This window comes from Gymnoscopelus braueri, assembly GCF_963280865.1.
Source record: "Gymnoscopelus braueri genome assembly, chromosome: 11".
NCBI classification, from domain to species: Eukaryota; Metazoa; Chordata; class Actinopteri; order Myctophiformes; family Myctophidae; genus Gymnoscopelus; species Gymnoscopelus braueri.
In genome coordinates this window covers 32392681-32411882 of record NC_137613.1, presented here as the reverse complement: position 1 = coordinate 32411882, position 19202 = coordinate 32392681, and the positions used below count along the sequence as shown (strand labels likewise).

Here is a 19202-nt window from a genome sequence, read left to right as displayed (position 1 = left end):
AAACGTTTTAGCTCGAGACCCAAAAGAGACATTTTATGTCTCCCCATGACCCAAAATAATGAAAATAGTCGATCTACAAGCTCACAAGGCATTGCGATGCAGCTTTGTGAGCTTGTTAGATCGGCTATTCTTCATTATATATTTTTTAATTTATGGAATTTCTTAGATTGTTTGTTTATGTTTTAACATTTATCAAATTATTGTGAAAAAGTACTTTTTTTATTTATGGTAAATTGTTGGGGGTGGGGAAAATCGTTTGAATTCTTTTTTTTTAATTTAGGAAAATAAAAAGGGATATTTACTTGTGACCCATAGAAATTGGTCCGCGACCCACAATGGGTCCCGAGTCCCACTCCCGACCCACTGTTTGGGAGAAACAGTGAGCTATGTGATGTTCTAAACAGTTTGGGTATGTGAGGCTACGGCGCTTTACACAATAGAATGAGGGGGGGGGGGACATGCTATTAAAACCAGCATGTGTCTGAACAGATCAGAGATAGAAAATAATGTAAGGAAAAAACAATACCCAAAAAGGCATTTCAAACAAGGAACAGTAAAATGCCTTTGCACTTTCTAGTACAGGTGTCTTGAGAAGCTAGAAGATTCAAGTGGTCAAGACATCTTATTCTAAACAGCAATTACGTCCCACTGTGGCCAAAAGGTAGAACTGCAGCTAATAGCGTATTTAGTTCACAAAAAAAAGGGAAAAAAAATCATGAACACACTTAATTAGCCAAAAAGATGTAACATGTGTGGAAAAACTAAAATATTACTAAAAAAAATGAAATTTAAATATTCGCTTTAGAACTAAGTAGAATTAGTATTACTGAAGCAAAATTCAAATGTATTTTAGTCAAAACGCATAGGTCATTGAACACAGAAGAACACAACACCTGTGGTGGACCGTGGGGGTTGAAATGTAATTTAGATGTTATTTAGACACATGCTATAGTCCATTTGTTGACTTGGCATCCTAGTTTGTAGTTTCAATGTACAGATTATTTATTTTTGATATTATACCAACTGTTTAGACTGATTCTGATTCTGGTTCTTGTCTCTATGCATTTGATGTAGGTGTTTGACCTTGCTGTAAACCTTGAGAGCGTTTCCTCAACTAAAACTAATAATACAATTAAGTAAATAGAAAATGGGCTTCAAATAAAGCGTCAGAGTATAACCAATAATATATTATATTATGTAGGCTATAATATCGGTAGCCTATATTAAATATAACCTACATAATATAGCTCAATTTGTATAACATGTCTTATTCCTTTTTACTCATCCAAAACTAATTGTTGTTTGACCATGATGATGGTAAAGACCACTGCTGCCCTCTTGGGGATATAAAAACAAGTGCAGTGAACAAAGACGGTACAATTATTAGGCTATGTTTGGAGACATAATGCATCTTTTGCTGCTTGAAGTTTGTTCCCTTGTTTGCTTTTTTATTTATTTTTTACCAAAAAGCTCCATATGGCTGCCACTGATTTTCTTCCTCAACAAACATTCCTCTAATTAACACACTGTCTGGGTGACTGGTTCTCAAACATTTGGTTCTCAAACACAAGGACCCCCAAATGTATACAGTATGTATTAGGCCGCAGACCCCCATCTGAAAATATTTGAAGTTGGACCCCCAGAGGAGAACACTTTGTGTAAATTTATTTTGAAATTATTCAAAATGTTCAATTATTTTCAAGAGGAAAAAAAAAATAGCCCAAGCATAACAGTGTGTTGAAGTAAGTAGTTAAAGTGATTGTGATGCTATTAACTCATTTGGCTGGGTACCATCCTTCTAGGATCCCTGGGGGTCCCCGGACCCCACTTTGAGAACCACTGCTCTAACAAATCATTTTGCACTTTTTATACATTTCATACATTTGAAAACATGTGAAACGGGACATTCTATATATAATGAGTAGCCTACTTTCTACTTTTGGTACTTTAAGTACATTTTGATACCAATACTTTTGTACTTTTACTCAATTAAATTTAGAATACCAGACTTTTACTTGAACAGAGTATTTCTACATTGCAGTATTGATTACTTAAGAAAAAAAAAAAAATCCACCACTGCTGAAATCGAGCTTTATTTTAACTGCTTCCAATGTTAACTGCTACACTTATTTACATTTCACATCACATTTGTCGTTGTGTAAAATGATCTAAAACACAGTTTGGGCACTTGTCAGGTTACTTTTGGTCAAAGCGGGGATCGAACTGACGTTGGGATCCATATCCCCTTCTTAGAAATGCTAGTTTTAACATTATTTGGATACATAATCGCTTACAGCAGGATTTACATGAAGCTGAGTTAGAATTGCACCCATTCCCTTCCTTTTTCTCAAGATTCAACTCACAGTGAGGGAGGACGAGGACACACTCCATGGACTGTCTTTCCACAGCCACAGGAGGCTCTATTTTCAGTTACACAACTCTTCCACCAGGGGGCGAGAGGCATTAAGAAGGCAACAGAGCCCGGATCCTTCAATGCGCATGTGTGAAACACCTTGACCCGGAAGTAAGTGCGTGTTGTTATCCATTTTTATTTTTTTTAACTCTATGGTTGTGATCGGTTGTGATCGCGGTGAGAAACGTGTCATAAAGGAGGTAAAAACTTGTCAAATGGAGTCTGTACGGCTGAAGATAAATGAACACATGTTGTCGGTGGGAGAGGAGATATTGTGTGTTTTGGACAAACAGCAGTGTGGTGCTGATGTTTGTTGTGTGAAGCTTGTCAGAGTGTTTGTGTTGGAGCGCCTCAGTGCGGCTGCAGAGGTCATGTGCAACCTCTTCCAGAGAGAGATAGAGACGCTAGAAACTCTGCTGGAGAAACAAAACAAACTGCTGGACATTGATTTTGATATGGACATCGATCTACACACTGCAGGTATGTCTGTTACACACACAACATCAAACTACACACTGCAGGTATGTCTGTTACACACACAACATCAAACTACACACTACAGGTATGTCTGTTACACACACAACATAAAACTACACACTGCAGGTATGTCTGTTACACACACAACATCAAACTACACACTGCAGGTATGTCTGCAACACACACAACGTCAAACTACACACTGCAGGTATGTCTGTTACACACACAACATAAAACTACACACTCCAGTATGTCTGTTACACACACAACATCGATCTACACACTGCAGGTATGTCTGTTACACGCACAATATCAAACTACACACTGCAGGTATGTCTGGTACACGCACAACATCAAACTACTCACTGGAGTATGTCTGTTACACACACAACATCAAACCACACACTGCAGGTATGTATGTCTGTTACACACACAACATCAAACTACACACTGCAGGTATGTCTGTTACACACACAACATCAAACTACACTGCAGGTATGTCTGTTACACGCACAATATCAAACTACACACTGCAGGTATGACTGTTACACACACAACATCAAACTACACACTGCAGGTTTGTCTGTTACACACACAACATCAAACTACACACTGCAGGTATGTCTGTTACACACACAACATCAAACTACACACTTCAGGTATGTATGTCTGTTACACACACAACATCAAACTACACACTGCAGGTTTGTCTGTTACACACACAACATCAAACTACACACTGCAGGTATGTCTGTTACACACACAACATCAAACTACACACTGCAGGTATGTCTGTTACACACAACATCAAACGACACACTGCAGGTTTGTCTGTTACACACACAACATCAAACTACACACTGCAGGTATGTCTGTTACACACACAACATCAAACTACACACTGCAGGTTTGTCTGTTACACACACAACATCAAACTACACACTGCAGGTATGTCTGTTACACACACAACATCAAACTACACACTGCAGGTATGTCTGTTACACACACAACATCAAACTACACACTGCAGGTATGTATGTCTGTTACACGCACAACATCAAACTACACACTGCAGGTTTCTTGTCTAATTCTCCGTAACATACTCACTATGGGATATCAGCGCCCCCTGGCGTTGATGCAGAGCTACATACCATAAACTCCCGGGCCATTCATTGGCTGAGAAGGGTATGTCACGTGTCCGGTAGACCGGAAGAGGTATAAAACCTCTTGCGTGACGTGGCTCATCCTCTTTCACTTCTCTGCATGGCAGATGCTACAGCTACAAGACATACCTTAAAGACAACAAACTTTGTGAATTAGACCGAAACCAGCTTTAGCCCACTCAGTGGTACTTGTACTAACCCACGGGTTTTCCTCTACTACAAAACAAAAAGTTTTATTATTCTTTCCGCTCCCGCGGCTATCTTATCTTTTCTTTCTTTCCTGTAAAACAAGTTTTCCCTCCTTTTTGCTTTCCTCGTTTTTAGCCGGCCGGCTAAAGGCTAATAGGTTAGCTCCATGGAGGCTCCACGTTCATGCGGTCTGCTACGGTGCCGCTTGCTGATCGCCGCGGACGACCCTCACGGGTTTTGCATCTCCTGCCTCGGACGACGGCATGCCTTCGAGGCGAGGCACTACCGTGGTGCACCGGGAGGTTGCGACGACTGCGCCCGGTTCTCCAGGCGTCGCCTCGATCGCCGCCCAGACAGGGCCGACGAACTGGCCCCAGGCGGCAGCGGCGTCCCGCCTCCAGCCGTAGCGGATCCAGCCCGCATGGACACCGGCCCAGGTAACGTGGATGGTGGCGTCCACCACGTGCGCCCTCACCCCACAATGGGCCCTCCAGCTGCGGGCGGTCCCAGCAGCAACCGCTCGCAGCAACACCAGAGTGCGCCGTCGCAGCAGACCCAGTCTGCTACACCCTCCGTGCCTCGCAGCACACCACCGGCCGCCGCCGCTGTGCCCGGGGGAACCACCCGGGTGCAGCTAACTAGCGGCGCTTCATCCCCCTCTTCCCAGCCGCTCTCTCCGATGCCGCAGCAGGCGTACCGTGACAGCGGGTGTCGCCTTCGTTCAGCGACGTCTCCGACGACGACAGCACCCACAGCATGGACGAGGGGGCGGAGGAGGGTGAGATACAGTCGTTCCAGGGGGCTACCGGAGCAGCCGCCTCCAGCCCTCGTCAGGACGACGACCTCGGGGCTTCTGCCGGTCAGCTGGGGCCCAGCTGGCCGGACGCCCAGGAGCTGGAGTCCGATCCCGCCAGGCGCGAGGAGCCGGTCTCGGCTATTATCGACAGAGCCCTGCTCAGATGTGAGCTCGTTCGCCCGATGGAGGAGCGCGCATCCTCCACCGGGCAAGATGACGAGTACCAGGGCTTGGCTCCCCAGGATCAGCGCACGCAGAGGTCCAGGAAAGTCCCGGCCGCGCTGGGCTTCGCGAAGGCCCTCATGTCCACCTGGGAGGTTCATTCCGAGCCGCATCGGCTGGGTTTCCCCCTCGATGTGGTGGACGCGCCGAAGATGGGGCTCATCGCCTGTCCCCCCATGGACCCCGTCTTGGCCCAGGGCATCATGGACCAGCGTCATCCAGTGGCCCTGACTCCCGAGCCGCACTTCACCATCGCCAAGGAAAAGGCGCTTTCCGTGGCGGTGAAGAAGGCGTACAAGTCGGCAGCGCTGGCGGCGCGCGCGCTAAACATGGTCGCCATTCTCCAGGGCTCGACAGCTAAGCGGCTATCCGAGCTAAAAGAGACGTGGGGCGAGGACGCTGAAGAGCTGGAGGCCCTTCAACAATTGACCATTAAAGTCACTCGACACGCCACAGCCTGGGTGGGGAAGTCCATGGCGGACAGCGCGGCGATTGAGAGGGCTCGTTGGCTCGATCTGGCCATCTTCAGACACGAGGTGGTGGACGCGAAGAAAAGTGTCATGGCGCTCCCGTTGAGGCCAGACAACCTCTTCGCTGGAGCGTCGGATTTCCTCCGAGTCTCCACCGACTCACGAAAGGCCCAGAGGGAAGCCGCGGCGGAGGTTTTGGAGCCAGCCCCTCCTCCATCTGCAAAACCCCGCAACGAGAGGCCCGCGGGCAGAGGACGTTCCTCCTCCTCTCGCCGAGGGTCCAACACTTCCCGCTCCTCTTCGGCCCAGGCGAGCTCGCGGGAGAGAGCGCCGAGCAACGCGGGCAATCGTAGCAGAGCTTCCCCCCGCCAGCCACCCGCCTCTACCAACACAAACACCACCAGCACCAGCCGGCCTCCACGTCGCAGCACAGGGAAGCCTCGTGGCGGGCGGGGTAAGTGACATTGTCTTGCCGGTGCACAGACCGGCTCAGCCCGCTGTTCCACCGTTCGTGTTGGGGAAGAGGACCGTGGCTTTTCAGGCCTCAGTGGACAGAGTCGAGGACGGCTCCACGAGTGCCAAAAAAACTTTGTGTTCAGAGTGTGGACGATTTATGTGTGCAGAATGTGGACGTTTTATTTGTGCAGCGCAATGTTTCAGTGAAAAGTGCCCTGTATGTATCTCCTTTTTCTCTGCAAAAGAAAATAAATGTGCCGAATGTTACAAACAGTCTCGTTCTTTCACGTGGCATAGAGCCTTGGAGCAGAGGGGTCCCCGTCTCGCGGGCCCCTCTGTTCCAGCGCTCTCTTTGTATGGGCCAACAAGGTCTGGAGCCCCCGTTTTCCGGGGCTCCAGGTATTGCTGAGGGTCCCCATGTGCATGCATTAAATCTATGTCGTCTTCCCATAAGCCCAAAGTGCCTGGAGCCCCCGTTTTCCGGGGCTCCAGACACTGCTGGGATACCCTCTGTAAATGCAATGAATCAATACCATCATTCCATGAGCCCACAAGGTCGGGAACACCCGAACCCCGGTGTTCCAGGCATTGTTCGGACAACATCTGTGCATGTTTTGGGTCATATGAAGGTAATCGGAAAGGTATTAAAAAAAACGACGCCGCCCTTGTCCACAAGAGGGCGCCAAAGCGCCAGTGGAACAGGGTCACGTCGGTTTTGCCTTTCGCCTCAAAGGCTTCCGTCTCACAGGGTGCAGCGAAACGCCACTGTGGACCGGAAGTCTTTGAGTCAGAAAGAGCGGACCTCTGTCTCCGCCATTTTGGAGGGACAGATGCCCCCTCTCTCGCAACGCGTCACGGAGGGCGGGCCACGTTCGCTTGTAACGAGCGACAAAGCATCCCTTACGGGGAGGAGGGTTTTGTCGCCTCACAGGCTTCCGTCTCCCAGGTTGCAGCAACACGTCACTGTGAACCGGAAGTACTTGAGTCAGAAAGGCGGACCTCGGTCTCCGCCATCTTGGAGGGACAGTTGCCCCCTTTTCCACACCGCCTCTCGAATTACAGGCCACGTTCGCCATTTCCGAGCGACAGAACATCCCCTACGGGGAGGAAGGTTTTGTCGACGCTCCGTACGGAGCCTTTGGGCTCAGACGGGAGGGCGACGGCCGAGGTAGGCTTAGTTCGGGCGGCCCCGTTTGTCCGGGTGACAGCGCCGTCGGTTTCCATGGAAACAGGCAGCCGGCGCGGGCGGACAAACCGGATGTTGACGTCAGGCAGATCGTCAGTACCTCTACTGCCTCGAGTGGCCACCTCAGGGTTAGCACCGCCGGCGGCAGTAGCAGCAGCGTGACTGCTCCCCAGGGCAACGGTCCCCATAGCGACGCTCCCACTCTCCGAGCGGCCGATGACGTCATCGGCCAATCCACTCGCTCGGTGTGTGGAGGAATGGAAGATTTGCAAACCAAATCCTTGGGTATTACGCACAATACAGAAGGGTTACAGGTTACAATTTTCCAGAAAACCCCCAATGACAGACAAAGTGTTGTTTTCCAAGGCCACAGGTCCAGCGGCCAGTACTCTGAGGGAGGAGGTTGCCTCCCTTTTGAGCAAAGGCGCTGTCACGGAATTACTTCCGAACCAGAACCGACTGGGTTTCTATTCGAAATATTTTCTGGTGAAAAAGAAGGGGGGGGGGGGGGTGCGACCCATTCTGAACCTGAAGGGTCTCAACAAATACCTCACGGTTTTCCATTTTCGAATGCTGACGACCGCTGCGCTTTTACGCACCGTGCGTCATGGGGACTGGTGGACAAGTATCGATCTCAAGGATGCTTATTTTCACATTCCAATCTACCCACCGCACAGGAAGTTCCTGCGCTTCGGGTTCGAGGGGAGGGTGTACGAGTACAATGTCCTCCCGTTTGGAATGTCTCTCAGCCCCAGGGTGTTCGTGAAATGCACGGACGCAGCCGTGGCTCCACTGAGGAGGCAGGGGATCCGGTTGTCCACTTACATAGACGACTGGCTCCTGGCGGCGGGCTCGAGAGAGGAGGTGATGCGACACACGCGCGTGGCAGTCGCTCACCTGACATCCCTAGGTTTCATGATCAACGCCAAAAAGAGCGTACTGGTTCCGTCTCAGCGGACCACCTTCTTAGGGATCCTGCTGGACTCGAACACGCTCATGGCGCGCCTATCCCAGGACAGGGTAGACAGTTTTTTGGCGTGTGTGAGATCTTTCCACGTGGGGCGTCCAGTCAGTTACAGACTGTGCATGCGGGCGGCGGGTCTCATGGCCTCAGCCATACACCTGGTCCGCCTAGGCAGACTCTACATGAGACCTTTCCAGCGGTGGATGTTGGCGCTAGGGATCCCATCCACTATGGGTTCGCGGAAAGTGGTGGTGCCTCCACGGTGCGTGGAGGCTCTCAGGCCATGGTCACAGGCGCCCTTTCTGACCGAGGGGGTCAGTGTGGGGGTTGTGACGTCACGGGTGGTTATCACCACGGACGCCAGCCTGACGGGATGGGGTGCCGTCCACGAGGGCCGCTCGGCCAGAGGGGTGTGGGACTCCAGTCTACGGGACTCCAGTCTACGGGACTCCAGTCTACGGGAGGCTCACATCAACTACCTGGAACTGATGGCGGTTTTTCTCGCCCTCAAACATTTCGAGGCTCACATCCGCGGTTGTCACGTCGCTATCAGGACAGACAACACCACGACCATGTGCTATATCAACAGGCAGGGGGGCTTGCGCTCCCAGGTGTTGGACAGCCTGGCGTGCAGACTGACGCGTTGGTGCGATTCGCGTCTCGCGTCGATTCGAGCTTCACATGTGCCGGGTCTCCTGAACAGCGGAGCAGACTTACTGTCCAGGGGCGGACCCCGGTACGAGGACTGGTCCCTCAAGCCGTCGGTGGCGGACCTGATCTGGGCCAGGTTTGGCCGGGCACAGGTCGATTTGTTTGCCTCCGAAGAGAACGCGAAGTGTTCTCGCTTTTTCTCGTTGAAGGTGGGGGACCATTCACTGGGCATGGACGCACTAGCCCACGACTGGCCGGACGAACTGCTGTATGCGTTCCCGCCACTGGACCTGATCCCCTCGACACTGGAGAGGGTGAGACTTCAGGGTCGGTCGGTGCTGCTAGTGGCTCCGGCATGGGGCGTATGGAGGTCGGAGATAACACCTCTCCTCTACGCCGAGCCTTGGCCCCTCCCGCTGTACAGGGACCTACTACGGCAAGGAGGGGTCGACATCTTCCACGAGAGGCCTCAGGACCTAGACCTGTGGGTTTGGCCCGTGAGAGGCAGACCTTGACTTCGTATGGCCTGCCCCCTGATGTGGTGGCCACCATCCAGGGGGCAAGGGCCCTTTCCACGAGGTCCGCGTACGACGACAGGTGGAGCCTGTTCGTGTCATGGTGTCTGAGTCAGTCACCGCCGGTTGAGGCCTTTCGGGCCCCGGTACGCAGCATCCTCATGTTCCTACAGGAAAAATTGAGGCAGGGTCTGGCTTTCTCGACGATTAAGGTGTATCAGGCGGCCATTTCCGCTTGTCACGAGAGTTTCGATGGCATGACGGTTGGCCAACACCCGATGGTGCGTGGGTTCATGAACGGCGCCAGGCGGGCCAGGCCGGTCTCTAGGGCTCTGTTCCCGGCTTGGGACCTGACGGTGGTGCTGGGGGCGCTTTGCCTCCCACCGTTCGAGCCTTTGGAGTCTGCGGATCTGAAGATCATTAGCCTCAAAACGGTTCTTTTGGTTGCCCTGACTACAGCCAAACGGGTCAGCGACATACATGCGCTCTCAGTGAGTTCGGAGTGTATGAGGTTCTTGGGTGACGACAGCAGGGTTTTGCTTAAACCAAACTTGGCATTTGTCCCCAAGAACGGGATGGTCACCCAGACGCCGGTTGAGCTGGTAGCTTTTCATCCGCCTCCTTTCGCTTCAGCGGAGGATAGGCGGCTGCACTGTCTTTGCCCGGTAAGGGCTTTGAGGCTCTACTGCCAGAAGACAGTGGCCGGCCGGTCGTCGTCGCAGCTGTTTGTCTCCTTCGGCCCGGGTGATCAGAGGAAGGCAGTGGCTAAGGCGACGCTTTCTAGATGGATTTTGGATGCCATTAGGCTGGCCTACGTCAGTGGTGGCGTTCCAGTTCCAGAAGGACTGAAGGCTCATTCTACTAGGGGCGTGGCTGCTTCCTGGGCCCTCTCCAGGGGGGTTTCGGTCCAGGAAGTGTGTGCGGCCGCAAACTGGTCGTCACCTTCAACGTTTGCGGCTTTCTATAGCCTAGACGTGGCAGCAGCGTCAGTGGCGCATGCTGTCCTAGGGGTGGCGGCTGTCTCTAGTTAGAATGGGGGGAGCTAGGCTGGTTTTGTTTTTAACCTGCCTTCTTTCTCTTCCCTATCTTCCTCTTCCTTCTCTTGAAGTCCCCTCGGGACCACCTGTGGTAGGTCCCCAGGGGAGGGGGGCCCTGTTTCCTTGTTTTCACTTAGGGAACGGTTTTGTGTCCCCTACCTTCCTTCTCTTAAGTCCCCTCGGGACCACCTGTGGTAGGTTCCCAGGGGAGGAGGGCCCTGTTTCCTTGTTTTTCACTTAGGGGACAGACTTGTGTCTGTCCATTAGTTGAATAAGGCAGACTTGGTCTGTCAGGGTCCTTTTATTAACATCATATACCGCACCCTGGCCCGGAGGGCTGGGGCGCCCGTGAGGCCGAAGGTCACGTCCAGGGGGACGGGGCCTTATGGCTAGGGGGCGTGCGGACCTGAGATTCGGTATGGCTATAAGCCCCAGGGGGGTTTATGTATCCCATAGTGAGTATGTTACGGAGAATTAGACAAGAAACTCAGGGTTACGGATGTAACCCCGGTTTCTTTAGAATTCGGAGTAACATACTCACCTAACACCCCTGTTTGTGTGCATCTGCATGCAGAGAGCGTGTTAAAGAGGATGAGCCACGTCACGCAAGAGGTTTTATACCTCTTCCGGTCTACCGGACACGTGACATACCCTTCTCAGCCAATGAATGGCCCGGGAGTTTATGGTATGTAGCTCTGCATCAACGCCAGGGGGCGCTGATATCCCATAGTGAGTATGTTACTCCGAATTCTAAAGAAACCGGGGTTACATCCGTAACCCTGAGTTTGTCTGTTACACACACAACATCAAACTACACACTGCAGGTATGTCACACACAACATCAAACTACACACTGCAGGTATGTATGTCTGTTACACGCACAACATCAAACTACACACTGCAGGTATGTCACACACAACATCAAACTACACACTGCAGGTATGTCTTCTACACACACAACATCGTTCTACACGCTGCAGGTATGTCTGTTACACACAACATCAAACTACACACTGCAGGTATGTCTTCTACACACACAACATCGATCTACACGCTGCAGGTATGTCTGTTACACACAACATCAAACTACACACTGCAGGTATGTCTGTTACACACACAACATCGATCTACACACTGCAGGTATGTCTGTTACACACAACATCAAACTACACACTGCAGGTATGTCTGTTACACACAACATCAAACTACACACTGCAGGTATGTCTTCTACACACACAACATCGATCTACACGCTGCAGGTATGTCTGTTACACACAACATCAAACTACACACTGCAGGTATGTCTGCTACACACAACATCGATCTACACGCTGCAGGTATGTCTGTTACACACACAACATCAAACTACACACTGCAGGTTTGTCTGTTACACACACAACATCAAACTACACACTGCAGGTATGTCTGGTACACACACAACATCAAACTACACACTGCAGGTATGTCTGTTACACACAACATCAAACTACACACTGCAGGTATAAATATGTAAATCAGTCGCCACGATGGAGAAGCTTAATCCATGTGTTCACATGAAGTCAGAGATCATCATTGGAGCCTCACCGTTTCCATGTGAATCCTGAGATCTACATGATTCTCACAGTTCTATTATAGCAGCTCAGTTTTTTACATATTGCTGCTGTGGGGCAGAAACCTTGTATCTCCATATTTTAACCTTTTATGTTTTTTTGTAAATTAAACCTGTGTGATCCGGTTTAGAAAAAAAAGGGGGGAAAATTGTGTTCCGGTGGTGGGTTCCGGTTGGCATCGCATGTTTTTGTTCCTGACATAATGCGAATCAATTAGTTTAGTCATAGACATACCAAACTATTATTATACCAAAAGAAACAAAACAATTATACCAAACTAAACGCATTTGAAACTAGGGGAATCATTTTGGAGGTGCACGGTGCCAGATGTACCGGTTGTTGGTTCCGGATGACTGATGACATAAAGTTATTTCCGTTCTGACCAGATCAGAAACCTGAAAATGGTACTGATCCCAGGGCAGGCTAATATATAGTTTAGTCCTTATTCATCTCACATTAAAGTCCTTATTATTAAAGTTTGTATTAATGTCACACACTAAAGTCCTTATTATTTAAGTCCTTATTATTAAAGTCCTTATTCACAATACATCAAAGTCCTCATTATTAAAGTGCGTATACTATTCCTTCATTCCAGACCAGTGTGTGGAGTCTAGTCTGCAGGTGAAGATCAGTTCTCCAGCCAGGACTGTTTCTATTAAACAGGAACCTGAAGACCACCTGGATCTCAGTAAGTTTGTCTTTATTTCTTTTATTGGTGTAATTGGGCTGGTACAGAGGGTGTAAATATGAACCAATATGAATCGGTTATCGCATTAACAATGCAACTACATCGATACATGGACCCCTGCATCGATCTAAATGTACCATGAATTGGATGGATCGGTTGTAAAAAGTATAAATGGGTTCACTGAAGCTGTAGTGTCAAAAGTCCTATACTTTTAGGCACTACTGGTTGCCGACAGCTAGGGTTGTTTTCGACGTGTGAGAAAAAGACTGAAGTCCAAACCGTACGTAAAGTTCATAAATAAATGCTTTATTCTTATAGCTTTTGTGCCAATCACTCCAGCCTACAAATAATAAATACAATTAAACATAACAGTTAAATGTAGGGTGGATAAACCAACAGCCCTCCTAAACACAGTCAAAAAAACTGTTTGCCTCCTATCAGCAACACCTGCCCTTGATTACAGACAGGGTTAAATACCCTGTAACCCTTGGCAACCTTGGCCTTGACCAAGCCCTGTGGTGACATCATCAATTTAGAAACACACAAGCTCAAATGGCTCTTACAGAAGCCTTGCAGTTAATTCTTTACCACTCTGCCACCCTAAAAATAAATATGTAGTTATTGAATATTGACATAAATATATTATAATGTAGTCCATCCATATTGCTCAGCACTAATGAAGTGACATACTGGGGAAAAGGCATCTGGCGTCACTGCCCAGTCTTTGAAAAGACAAAAACAAATAACACTTCTTTACAACCTCCCTCTTTCATGTTCAATCTTCATCTGCAACCCATGTCTTATCAAAGTCCTTATTCATGTCATATTAAAGTCCTCCTTAAAGTTCTTATTCATGTTACATCAAAGTCCTTATTATTAAAGTCCTTATTGTATTCCTTCATTCAAGACCAGTGTGTGGAGTCCAGTCTGCAGGTGAAGATCAGTTCTCCAGCCAGGATTGTTTCTATTAAACAGGAAACTGAAGACCACCTGGATCTCAGTAAGTTTCAAGCACTCTCTCTTTATTTATTGTATTGGTGAAAGTGGGCCGGTACTGAGGGTGTTAAGATGAACCGATATGAATCGGTTATCGATGTAATGATTAAAGGGATATTTCACTTTCAAAAAAATGTTGTGTCATTGTATCGTCTACTCAGGCTTTTGTAAACACCGCAGACAGTTTTTAAGTTGCTTGATTCAGTATTTAGATATTTGATATTCATTTTATCGCCCCCTTCCTATACAAACCCATTGTAACTTCAAACTCCATTTTAACCATGTTAGATTAAACAGAAACACCCGTCCTTGGTTCTGGTGACTGATATTGTCCTTCTAATACGTGATGAGACCGTGTTTTTTCAATTGCTTTTTTCATTTATTTTTCATATTTCTTTTGGAAATTGAAAATTTATGAAATACAATAAAAAATAATAATAAAATAAAATAAAAAAGTAATCGAAAAAATACGGGCCCCTCACGTGTTCGGAGGGCAGGGTGAGTCACCAGAACCAAGGACGGGTGTTTTTGATGAATCTAACATGTTAAAAATTGAGTTTGAAGTTGTAATGGGTTTGTATAGGAAGGGGGCGTGTCTGATAAAATGAATATCAAATATCTAAATACTGAATCAAGCAACTTAAAAACTGTCTGGGGGGCTCACAAAAAACTGAGTAGACGATAAAATGACCACAAAAAAAAAGAAAAGGGAAATATCTCTTTAACAATGTGACCTACATCGATGCATGGACCCCTGCATTGATCTAAATGTACCATGAATCGGACGATGGTTTGGCTGAAAAATATTAATGGGTTCACTGAAGCTTCGCAGTTAATTCTACTTCAGTATTACCTAACCTGCTGTAGAAGACTCACTGATCTAACATTTACAAGTCATTACTTCCAAAATAATAATAACCACCTCTCATCCCCTCTCATTCAGCTCGTCTTGCATCTTTTATGAGAGCGCTGCAATGTAAACAAATAATGGCCACACTATTTACAGCACAGAGCGCTGTCAGTGCACCACCAAATTCAAATTTTGGAAGATGTGGGCAAAGAGTAATTTGTTGATACTTTTTTACTTGCCACAACTCTGCACTGAGGTGCTGCAGTAGGAGGTACAAGATTCAAACCTTTTTATAGAGTCTCATTGTATCTTTTTTCCTAGACTTCCTGCATGTCCCTCTGTGTAAAGAGGGGGTTTCACCTGAAGAGGAGAGGAGCTCCAGTCTGGTCCGGGAGGAACCACAACCTCCACAGATTAAAGAGGAACAGGAGGAGCTACTTGAAAGACCAGAAGAGGCTGGTGGGTCAATGTTGACATTACTAGCAGTGAAAAGTGAAGACTATGATGTAGCCAGCACCTCAACTGAACACATGAATACACAAGCTGATGTAGAGGACTGTGGAACATCACAACCAACTGGTGATGACCAGCTCTTCTCTTCGCACTGTTCTGAATCGGAAACTGAAGACAGTGATGAGTGGGAGGAGGCTAGGGAAGATCAGTTGGCTTTAAACACACTGAAATCACACAAGAAACAAAATGTTGGAGGACAAAGATTTTCTTTTAGCCACAAGCTGTCCCAGGACCTGAAATCATCGAAACAAACTCACTCCATGAGAAGTCATACAGGGACGAAAAGTTTTAGTTGTACAGAGTGTGGCAAAATGTTTAATAAAAAGACACATCTGAAGAGACACACTATGATCCATACAGGCGAAAAGCCCTTTTCTTGTACAGTTTGTGGTAAAGGCTATGGTCAAATGGTTCATCTACAATCACACATGAGGACTCATACAGGCGAAAAGCCCTTTTCCTGTACAGTATGTGATAAAAGCTTTGCTCAGATGGGTGATATGAAAAATCACATGAGGACTCATACAGGCGAAAAGCCCTTTTCTTGTACAGTTTGTGGTCAAAGCTTTGCGTGGAAATTTCGTCTAAAAACACACACAATGACTCATACAGGCGAAAAGCCCTTTTTTTGTACAGTTTGTGGTCAAAGCTTTGCTGACAAAAGTACTCTAATAAAACACATGAGGACACATACAGGCGAAAAGCCCTTTTCTTGTACAGTATGTGATAAAAGCTTTGCTCAGATGGGTTATATGAAAAATCACATGAGGACTCATACAGGCGAAAAGCCCTTTTCTTGTACAGTTTGTGGTCAAAGCTTTGCATGGAAATTTCGTCTAAAAACACACACAATGACTCATACAGGCGAAAAGCCCTTTTTTTGTACAGTTTGTGGTCAAAGCTTTGCTGACAAAAGTTCTCTAAAAAAACACATGATGACTCATACAGGCGAAAAGCCCTTTTCTTGTACAGTTTGTGGTAAAGGCTGTGGTCAAATGGTTCATCTACAATCACACATGAGGACTCATACAGGCGAAAAGCCCTTTTCTTGTACAGTTTGTGGTAAAGGCTATGGTCAAATGGTTCAACTACAATCACACATGAGGACTCATACAGGCGAAAAGCCCTTTTCTTGTACAGTTTGTGGTCAAAGTTTTGCTGACAAATGTAATCTAAAAAAACACATGAGGACTCATATAGACAAAAAGCCATTTTCTTGTACAGTATGTGGTAAAGACTTTGCTGAAAAGGCTCAACTTAAAAGACACACGAGGACTCATACAGGGGGAAGCCTTTAGTTTAAGTTGGTCACACACAGACACATATCATCGCTGTCCAGCGGGAAATAGCTAACTCCATTTTCAGTTTTTTTTCTTTTCTCATAAATCAACGCTATTGAACACCCTTTACATCTGTGTAACAAATGTTAAACATTTAACCAATGAAAATTATTAAAAAGCTTCTGACAAAACCTCCCAACTCCATTGGATCCTCAAACTGTCCGTCAAACCAACCAACTCCACCCCTCTCCACTGCGCGCTGCTGCAGTCAGTGCCGTGCCTCAGCGCACATAGAGAGGACAGAGCTAGTGCGGAGCAAGCAGCAGATAAATAAAGTAAAAGGCAGGGTTTTTCCCCCCGTTAGTGTACCTGTTTATCAAGCTTAGCACTGACGCTAATGTTATGAAAACAAGTAATTCTATTTCTAAAATCTATGAAGTGTTTTCTGAGGAGATCAATGTGACAAGAAATTAGCATTTCTCGCTAGTTGTACTGAAACTCCAACTCCGTGAAACCCTCTTTGCAGAAGAATATTTATTAAATATTGTTATATGTATAATAATATTTAAAGTCCTGTTTATTATTGTAGGCCTACATAATAAGTGTCATGAAGCATCAGGGCCTTAATTCACACGTTGTGATGCATTGTGAGCTTGGAGAGCCATTTGGAATTTAGCCCCATTTGGAATTTCTCCTTCCGCGCGATTGGAGCTATTGTCAGCTGTTCTGACCAACACAACTCCTTACTCCACTTGAGCTGGATTTCTGTTCGGACAAAACTCCTAACTCCACTTCAGCTGGATTTGGGTAAAGTGGTGATAATATAATGACACATGCAAGTATCTGACAATATATAAAGTCACTATACCAACTTTGATGTGGCAGTATTGCTTTGTTTTGAAAATACACGGTTTTCTTCATTTCCTGAAAAAAAATCGTTTTGGAATTAGCTGGTTGCTGCCGGACAGCAGAGATATACTGTATGATCATTTAGTCTAATCCAGGATGACAAGGATACTAAAGCTGGAATCACATAACCTGACAATATCAACATGATTGAATAAAATAAACATTATTTGTGTCTTGTTTATGGATCTTTGTTTTATTTTGTGTATGGGAAAATAAATAACATTATTTTTGATTCAACATGTTGGAATTTCACATGTTTTATTTTTATTATCTTGTATTATTCCCTCCAGCTCATAGGTTATTGGTAGAACAATATGAGCATCGGTGTCTGTGCACATTCATGATGAAAAAAAAATCATTATCATTGATTAATATGTATGCAGTAATTTTTATGTTCATGGATATGCATGTGATAATGGTGCAGTACTGACAAGCTGCTGGGTTTGTGTAGCAGTAGCTGTTCACTGTGTGTTGACATTTGTGTTGTTTGGATCGTTAAATTATCATAGTTATCACTATTTGTTTACATTCTACAGTGTTTTGTGTCTTCATAAAGTTTTGTAAACTCAAAGAACCCCATTTATACATGGGATTTTTTTTTTTTTATATGTTTGTTTTGTTTTGTTTAATAAAGGTTTCACCACTACAGGTCCATGTATGCTATATAATTCCAGAGAAGGTGCCAAGAGGTATCAGTATCCACTATCCACTGTATCGGTTACCAATAAGGGGCTTTCACTGTGTAGGTTACCTGATGAAGATCAGGTTGATTGAAACGTTGTTTGAATTTAACATACCAATGAAGAGCATAACAGTGGTCATAACAAGGTCATACCTAACAATAGATGGCAAAAAGATTTATTTTGTGTATTTTTATGTCAAACGTCTCTAAACGTCTAATCTTCCCACCAAACATACTGTGTGATTAAATAAGCAACCCTTTATGAATAAATATTAATCACAATTTAATTCACCTGTGTGATTCCCATTGCTCATGTTCCTCCACATGCACCTGATGTTCATTATGGAGACACTCTTGTGCTGGTAAATTCTTTATCTAACTCAAGATGAAGGCCAAGCGATGCATTCATAATTTTAAACTTAAACAGTACTTTAAAATATGTATGTGAAAACATTTGAGGTGAGAAAGAGGCAATGCAGTAACATCTCTCTCTGCTTTGATTGATTTAATACTTTATTATCAAGTTGCAAACAGTACAGCAAGTACAATTAGGCAAGAAACACAAAAGGCCCTGAGGGCTTTCCATTGTGGTCCTATGTATTCAATTCATCAAGACATACAGTATAATACTCGCTGCCCTTCCTGCCAATAGCATTCGATTCCGGTTGCTTTTTGGGACTGGAAATTCCAAGATGGTGGATTTGAATTAGCGGAAAATGTGGCTTCAAAAAGGATCTGTAGAAACCATTGGGCAATGTCACTGTTCCCTTTGTCCACAGGTGCTCCTTGACAAGACACAAACAACAAACAAGAAATAGCTGTGCTGTGTGCTGTGTGTGTGTGTGTGTGTGTGTAGATTCCATCAATCCCATTTTGACTGAGGGGACAGGACTGGTGGCTGAGACTGTGATTAGTTGATGCTCAAAACGCTTCTTTTCCAGAGAAAAACTTAAAAATAAACATTAAAGCAAGCCAAAAAAAAAAAACTTACATCTTTTATAAAGTTTTGTGGGGCAGTGGGCAAACGCAGTGTTTGTGGAGCAACAGTGTGCCTGTGGCCCCCGGGGGCCCCTAACCTGGCCCCTAGGGGCCCTTGGTATGACTCCGCTGATGGCAGACCTTTGAACAGTGTTTG

General features: G+C 46.3%; 1 protein-coding gene across 1 annotated transcript; it reads left to right on the top strand.

Moving 5' to 3' along the window:
• Nucleotides 1-2784: 2784 nt before the first annotated feature.
• Nucleotides 2785-18857, top strand: LOC308095592 (uncharacterized protein; the record flags this gene model as incomplete). Its single annotated transcript, XM_080442643.1, has 5 exons — nt 2785-2893; nt 12745-12837; nt 13745-13837; nt 15005-15658; nt 18847-18857. The coding sequence occupies 5 exons, from the start codon at nt 2785-2787 to the stop codon at nt 18855-18857; spliced, it is 960 nt and encodes a 319-aa protein (XP_080298769.1).
• Between the last annotated feature and the right edge of the window lie 345 nt (nt 18858-19202).